Source organism: Bos mutus, chromosome 21 (assembly GCF_027580195.1).
Source record: "Bos mutus isolate GX-2022 chromosome 21, NWIPB_WYAK_1.1, whole genome shotgun sequence".
NCBI classification, from domain to species: Eukaryota; Metazoa; Chordata; class Mammalia; order Artiodactyla; family Bovidae; genus Bos; species Bos mutus.
The window spans coordinates 32980939-32988732 of NC_091637.1; the positions used below are offsets into that span (position 1 = coordinate 32980939).

Genomic DNA, 7794 nt, shown 5'->3' on the forward strand with positions numbered 1-7794 from the left:
TCTCCAAATGGATCTTGCGGGTACTGGCGAGTCATCTGATTTCCTGTGCAGGTGAAGGCGGAGGCTCCCAGGAGCCGCACCTGGAGGGGAGGGGCGCGGGGGCGGTCGGGCGCCGGCGCCCCGCCCCGCCTGCCTCGCTGCACTTCCGGCGGGCGCCGCTCGGGGCAGTGTGGAGTCCGGTCCTACCGCGGCGCGCGCGCTCCCCTCTCGGCTCCTGGCCGGAACCCTGGCTCCGGGAACCAGGAAGCGTCCGGCCGCGGGCGCGGGCTGTCGGGATGGCGGGGTCCGGCTGGGGTCCCCCGCGACTGGACGGCTTCATTCTCACTGAGCGCCTGGGCAGTGGCACGTATGCCACGGTGTACAAGGCCTACGCCAAGGTGGGTGCGGGGCGCCTTGGGGCTTCTGTGCGAGGCAGCAATTGGGGGCTCGAGAACTTCTGAGGTTCTGGCCCCGGTGCCCGCCAGACGCTAAGCAAGCCCGGGCCGGGAAACGGGGAGAGGTTGAGACGGCGTGAGCTAAGGGTGCACGGCTTGGCCTGTGCCAGGTTGACCTTCTGTGGAGGAGGTGTGCGGTGACCGCCACATATAGGTCTTCAAAGCAAATAAACACCGCTGTTGTGCGGAGAGACGAGTGAAGACCTCGATGGAGCCTCGGCGTTAGTGGCTGAAGACTAGGCTCCAAACAGGGAGGATACCTGTGGGCTAGGAGGAGTCTGGGGCAGGGTTCTAGAAGGCTGGACCCACTTAGGAAGCAGAGTGGGCAGTTTAGAACAGTGAATAACATGCCTTAGCAGGGGCACTCTAGAATACAATGAAAGGGATTGTGAAGCAGAGAGGCTAGTGGGGAAGCCAGGATTCCAGAATCTGGGTGCCTTACTGGCCTGAGAGAGGGCAGCTGGGCAACCTGGATGCTGGTGTGAGTGGGTAGGCCCAGAGAGGAGGAGCAGGGCAGAGGGGACCAGAGCCTTCTGGCCATGCATGGTTCTTGGTCCTCTCAAGGCAGAGCCCTTGAATCTCCTGTCCCCACAGAAGGATACTCGGGAGGTGGTAGCCATAAAGTGTGTGGCCAAGAAGAGTCTGAACAAGGCATCCGTGGAAAACCTCCTGACAGAAATTGAGATCCTCAAGGGCATTCGACACCCCCACATTGTACAGCTGAAAGACTTCCAGGTGTGGGCTTGGGATGGGGTGACCACCGAAGGGGGCTGAGAAGGGCCACTCTCTTCAAGCCTCCTCTCTGCCTCTAACCCCAGTGGGACAGTGACAACATCTACCTCATCATGGAGTTCTGCGCAGGAGGTGACCTGTCTCGCTTCATCCACACCCGCAGGATTCTGCCTGAGAAGGTGGCTAGGGTCTTCATGCAGCAGTTGGGTAAAAGCCTCTGACCCCAGCCTGACGCCCCTTCCCATGATCTCTGCTCTCCCACCCCACCCCTGCCCCAGGCTTAGAGCTGTGACACTCTTAGCAGTTGCCTGCTATCCCAGCTTGGATTTGTAGGGCCCACCCTTCGTTTTGCCCATCCCTGGCTTAAGGATGCTGTGAGAGAGATGGAGAGGAGTCCCATCCGTGGGGAGTACAAGCTTCCACACGTGAAACATCTTCAGTAACATAAAGACCTCATGGAGCATTCTGAAGACCCAAGTGTTTTGTCAAGGAGAAGAGCAAGGGCCTAAAGGGCTGGGACATCTAGGGAGGCTTCTAGGAGGAGGGGAGACTTGTGAAGGAGCACAAGGGAGGAAGGAGGTCACTCGAGGTGGGCGTGAGGCAAAGTCTTAGCAGTGGGGGGGAGCCTGGTGCTTGTATGTAAAGCATTTGGTAGGGACTTTGCTGGTGGTTCAGTGGTTAGATCAGACTCTGCGTTCCCAACGCAGGGGGCCCAGATTCAATCCCTGGTCAGAGAACTAGATCCCACATGCTACAGCTGAGATGTAGCACAGGCAAAAAAAAAAAAAAAAAGCATTTGGTAGACCAGGCCAGAACTGGGGTTGGGCAGGCAGGTAAGAGACGGGATGGGAGAGAGGCTTCTCTGACCTGTCACTCTGCACGGTTCCTACTGCCTAGCCAGTGCCCTGCAGTTCTTACATGAACGGAACATCTCTCACCTGGACCTGAAGCCACAGAACATTCTGCTGAGCTCCCTGGAGAAGCCCCACCTTAAACTGGCAGGTGTGAGTCTGGAACGGAAGGTGTGGAGGTTTGGAGGGTGGTGTGCAGAGGGCTCCTTCTGCCTGGGCTCGCTCAGCAGCCCTGGTTCTCATGGAGCCCTCTGTTGAGTCATCAGACAGTGACAGGCTGGGATGTCCAGGGACGGGCCCCGTCACCAAAAGGTAGGGCCTTTCTCAGGCTACCGATGCTTGACTCCAGCAATGTGATATCCTGGGTGGGGTCAGGGTTCTAAGTGTGACCAGACTTAGTCCTTTATCCATCACCGACTATGACTCAGTCTGGGGCAGTGTTGGAAAGTGTGGAGTGGGAAAAGGGGTAGTTGTAGCCCCTGATAAAATTTGGAGAACTGACTTGAAGCTGGAGGCCAGAGAGGTCCACTGAGCTGAGTAGGACAGTGAGGGAGAGGTCAACCCCTAGTGAGCCCTTATCCTCATTGGTGTGGGCTTCCTGGGAAAAGGTGTGCAGGGGGCTGTGCAGGATGGGTAGAGTATATGCCCTCAAGGAGGTAGAAGGGTTTGTAGTGAGAGAAACGACATGAGCAAATTAGGGAAGTGGGGTTAATCCTGGTGAGTCTAAAGGGTGGGAGGAATCCCGCCCAGGAACCCACGGGTAGTCGGTAAAGCAGGAGCAGAAACTGAGCCTGCTGCCTGGCCTCTTGCCTGCAGACTTTGGCTTTGCACAGCACATGTCCCCCTGGGATGAGAAGCACGTGCTTCGTGGCTCCCCACTCTACATGGCTCCCGAGATGGTGTGTCAGCGGCAGTACGATGCCCGTGTAGACCTCTGGTCTGTGGGGGTCATCCTGTATGGTGAGAGCTCTGTCCCCTGCCCCCACGTGGAGGCCTGCACTGTCAGAGCATCCTCAGTCAGAGCATCACTGGGCCACTCCTGAAGGGTTTTAATGAAAACACTGACTCGCCTGGTCTGGGGCCCTTCTCCAGGAGTGGGCCAGGCCCAGCTTGACCCTATCCCCTCCCAGCCTGCCCTCTGCCTCCCTTCCACAGAAGCCCTCTTCGGGCAGCCCCCCTTTGCCTCCAGGTCGTTCTCAGAGCTGGAAGAGAAGATCCGGAGCAACCGGGTTATTGAGGTAGGTCTAGCAGGGCCTTCGAAACTGTGAGGCGCAGCGGGAGTCAGGGCCCTGAGGTGGCAGAGCTCACTGCCACCTGCACAGACTGGGGTGTGGGCTCCAGGCCACCACTGTGGAGCTGGGCACGCTCTAGCCTGACAGTTGGCTCCATGCAGTCCCGGTGACCCAGATCAACCATAGTGGGGAGCAAAAGGCCTGCCCTACAGCCTGTTTCAGGTTCCCCACAGGGAGAAGGGCTTCCCAGGTGGCTCAGTGATAATCTGCCTGCCAATGCAGGAGACACAGGAGATGCGTGTTCATCCCTGTGTTGGGAAGATCCCCTGGAGAGGAAATGGCAACCCACTCCAGTATTCCTGCCTGGAGAATCCCATGGACAGAGGAGCCTAGCAGGCTACAGTCCATAGGACCACAAAGACAGGAGCCTGGGGAGGAGGCTTGGCTCTCACTGGCTGTCACATTCTGACCTGTCACTCTTCCTCCTTGCCTCATATTCTCCATCTGTCAGTGTGTGTCTTGGGGGCCCCCCAGGGCAGGGTGGTCCTGACAGGCCTTGGGGGCTGGGGGCCAGGGTGCCAGAGCTGAGTGTGATCTGTTCCACCCCTACCCCCGCAGCTCCCCCTGCGGCCCCAACTCTCCCAGGACTGCCGAGATCTGCTGCAGCGGCTCCTGGAGCGGGACCCCAGCCGCCGCATCTCCTTCCAGGACTTCTTCGCCCACCCTTGGGTAGACCTGGAGCACATGCCCAGTGGGGAGAGCCTGGGACGAGCAGTGAGCAGCCAGTGGAGACGGGTGGGCTGAGGGCAGGTGGGGGGTTTCATCGACCCCTTTCAGTGGTTACCAGGTGACCTGCCCAGCAGGAGGCAGAGGGTGGGCTCAGGGTATGGATGACCCCTCGCGGTGAGTGTGGGGGGTAGGCATGACTCCCGATCTGCCCTCCGGCAGACCGCCCTGGTGGTGCAGGCTGTGAAGAAGGACCAGGAGGGGGACGCTGCGGCCGCCTTGTCTCTCTACTGCAAGGCCCTGGACTTCTTCGTCCCCGCCCTGCACTGTGAGTGCCAGGCGGGTGTGGCAGGACGGGGTCAGCCACAGCCACAGTGGCTGGGTTCCAGAAGCAGCTCCTCTTCCAGAATTTTGTGGGAGACAAGACAGTGGAGAAATCTGGAACTCATTTCTTTGGGGGATTCCAGAGGGGTTGGTGTGAGGCAGGGGTCTCCTCGCTTCAGAGGCCTCATTTAAACCCCCATTTTCTGCAGACGAAGTGGACGCCCAGCGGAAGGAGGCAATTAAGGCAAAGGTGATCAGAGTCCCCTGAGGACATGGGGAGGGGTCCCAGGGCCTCTGGGGGTTGGCTCTCCTAGAGGAACCTCCCTCCCCAGGAAGGGGTTCAGGCTGGCCTCAGTTGGCCCCTGCAACTGATGTTGCAGTTTGGGGCAATCACTGAGGACCCAAAGGGAGAACCTGGAGCTGGGTGCTGGCGAGGGAGGCAGTGGGGGACAGCCCTTCCTCAGCCCCTTGCCCTCCAGCAGGTAGGGCAGTATGTGTCCCGGGCTGAGGAGCTCAAGGCCATCGTCTCCTCCTCCAATCGGGCCCTGCTGAGGCAAGGGACCTCTGCCCGAGACCTGCTCAGAGGTAGGCCCTGACCCCCACTGACCACCAGTTCCCCGGCCACTTCCCTCCAGCCCAAGGGGGAGGGAGGTGGAGGTAGGTGTCCTGAGGTGAGAAAGCAGACGGCCCCTCTCACAGTGCGTCTTTGCCCCTCATCCCAGAGATGGCCCGGGACAAGCCGCGCCTCCTGGCTGCCCTGGAAGTGGCTTCGGCTGCCATGGCCAAGGTTTGGAGCTGCTGGGAGGGGTCTGGGCGGGGCAGGAGGAGTCCAGGTCGTCCCCCTAGACGACCTAGTGTCCATGTGGCTGCAGGAGGAAGAGGCTGGCGGGGAGCAGGACGCACTGGCCCTGTACCAGCACAGTCTGGGGGAGCTGCTGCTGCTGCTGGCAGGTAAGGCCCCAGCCCCACCTCCCCAACGGCCCCTGGCCACCCCGCCCTCACCACGCACCCTCCCTCTCTCTGCAGCGGAGCCCTCAGGCCGGAGGCGGGAGCTGCTTCACACTGAGGTGCCCACTGGGGTTGGGAGGGTCGGTGGGGATGGGGGGGTGGGGTTCCTCTTCCCCATTTGCCCTGCTTCCATGTGTGGGGACCTCCTTGGGTTCCCTCAAGGTGCCCCAGGTCTGGGAGTCAAACCTCACAGACTTGCTAAGTTGGTGACTCCCATGCACGTCATCAGGGCTCAGGTGCTTGGGTCAGGGCAGAGGGACAGGCAGGGTCTGGGAACTGAGCAGCAGTCAGGAGGCTTCTGGAGGAAGGGGCAGAGAAGGACTCAGGCAAGTTGTTCTGATGAGGCAGAGGATCCCAGGGAGCATTAGGAGTGAGAAGGAGCTTGACTTGAAGGCCTCTCCTCACCCCGCGTCCCTGGGCATGTCTTCCCTTGGCAGGTTCAGAATCTCATGGCTCGGGCTGAGTACCTGAAGGAGCAGGTCAAGGTGGGCATGTGGGGACCCACACTGGGGCGAAGCTTTGTGCGTTCTGTTCCTCTCTGCCCATGGCTGTCTGTCCCCTGCTCCCTGTGCTGTGACTCCCTCTCGTTACTGTCTGAAGGCCTCTTCTCACAGTCTGTCCTTTATGTTCTGCAGATGAAAGAGTCTCACTGGGAAGCCGAGACCCTGGACAAAGAGGGGCTGTCGGAGTCTGTTCGTAGCTGTGAGTCCTGCCCTGGGGCCTGACCCTTCACCTGAGGAGGGATGAAGACTGGGGCAGCCCTAGATTCTGCCTCTCTTGCCGGAGACCCGAGACTGACGCTCCCCACTTCCCCTCCGCAGCTTGTACTCTGCAGTGACCCTGAAGGATGATCGGACAGATCACTGGGAACTGGGGACACACCCCAGCTGGCCCCCAGAATTCTGTGGCCTTCAGCAACACTAAGGAGCAGGCTTCCTGGATGGGCAATTCTGGGACCCCCGCATACCACAGGATCCCCAGCACCCCTGGGCGACTCCTAACTCCCTAGAGAGTCTAAGAGCCCGTGGTGTGTGCCGGGAGCATGGGGCCTTGGCCTGGGGTGGGGAGAACTCTGGGAGAAGTGTGTTTCTGTCACGTGACTTTTGTTTGGTGGTTGCTGGGCGCTGAGCCTGTTGATTTCTGGTTTTGCTCTGAGATGAGGGCCAGGGCCCTCTGCAGGGCACTCCTGCTTTTTTCACTCCCTGCCAGCAGGCAGCTGTACCCACCCCTGTCTTTCCTGGGAGCCTCACCTCCCTCTGTGCACTGGAACAGGGCTTCCAAGACCCCTCAGGGACCATCCATCCCACCATATGCACTCAGCCCTGCAGAGCTCAACCAGTCTTCCGGGAGCTGACCCCGGCCTACCCTCTCGATATTTTAAGATTATCCTTCATGCATGAAAACAATATCTTTGGTAGAGATGGGGCAAATTTGAGAAACCCATGCCTTGTTCTTGCCCTGGTCTGGGGGGCACAAGGGGAGGGGTCCTCAATCCTCATCCCTCCCACCTTCATCCCTCTGAGGAATGCCGGTACTGACTGCAGAGCTGGTCCAGGCCTGGGACGGGGAGGCATGCGGGCCCCAGGGGAACCAGTGATCCAGGGACCTGGCCCTGGGTCTGACACGGCTGCTCCACCAGTGTGTGACCCCAGGCAAGCTCCTCCCCTTTCCCGGCCTGGGTTCTCCCCATCTCTCCAGTGGCACTGTCGCTCTCTCCTCAAGCCCCTGCGTGGGCTTCCAGGAGAACAAAGTGTCTTTAACCTGGAAAGAATATGTCTACCTGGAGTTATTTAGCCTTTTCTTTTCTAAACAATCAGAGAGGGTGTTAGTGATTTCTAATCCTTCTGTCCTTAAATGCCTCCTTGGGGCAAGAGTTGTCTGCCTTCCCTATAGGAGACTGGGTGTAAAGAATATAATTCATTGTTTTTCTATTAAATTATTTTCTGAATTTCTTCTTCTCTTCTTGCCTTGGGAAAAACAGCAGAGAGAGCCCCAGCTCACAGGCTGGGGCTAGAGGGGCTCCAGGAAAAGCTGGGTGGAGCGGGAGGCTGGGGGAGGTCATAGGCTGGGGGGAGTGAAAGCCACATCTGCCCCCTGCCCTCAGCCCCAGGGTTTCCAGGAGAGCCAGGCTGACCTACTACCAGGCCTCCCACCGTCCAGGAGAGCAGTGGGGAGCCGCAAGCGCAGGCCTCAGAGCCCAGGGAAGGCCCTTCCTGTCTGCACGGGGAGAAGGGCCCAGTGACCAGAGTGATTCTGCTGAATGTCTGTGCTGCACACTGCTCGTCCCAGACAGGACCCGGTGTCTCCGCCCCCTCTCACCCTGGGCCAGAGAGCCAGATTAGGGAAAGGGCATCCTCTAGGGTGTGTTGTGCTCATGCTCAGCTCCCAGGGCCCCCCAAGTTGGGGTAGTTTCCAGCAGCCCTCCCCCGACCCTCGGGTGGGAGGAGCATCTTTGGGGACTTAGGGAGATGGAGCTCGCCCCCTTGG

At 59.7% G+C, this 7794-nt stretch overlaps 1 protein-coding gene across 1 annotated transcript; it reads left to right on the forward strand.

Annotated features, from left to right (window-relative positions):
* Nucleotides 1-167: 167 nt before the first annotated feature.
* On the forward strand, nucleotides 168-7258 carry ULK3 (unc-51 like kinase 3). The gene is made up of 16 exons (XM_070358614.1): nucleotides 168-377; nucleotides 1029-1169; nucleotides 1253-1373; nucleotides 2064-2168; nucleotides 2834-2977; nucleotides 3173-3255; nucleotides 3868-4023; nucleotides 4198-4303; nucleotides 4509-4549; nucleotides 4782-4884; nucleotides 5022-5086; nucleotides 5172-5250; nucleotides 5326-5366; nucleotides 5745-5792; nucleotides 5943-6009; nucleotides 6129-7258. The coding sequence occupies exons 1-16, from the start codon at nucleotides 276-278 to the stop codon at nucleotides 6143-6145; spliced, it is 1419 nt and encodes a 472-aa protein (XP_070214715.1). The 5' UTR covers nucleotides 168-275; the 3' UTR covers nucleotides 6146-7258.
* Nucleotides 7259-7794: the final 536 nt, after the last annotated feature.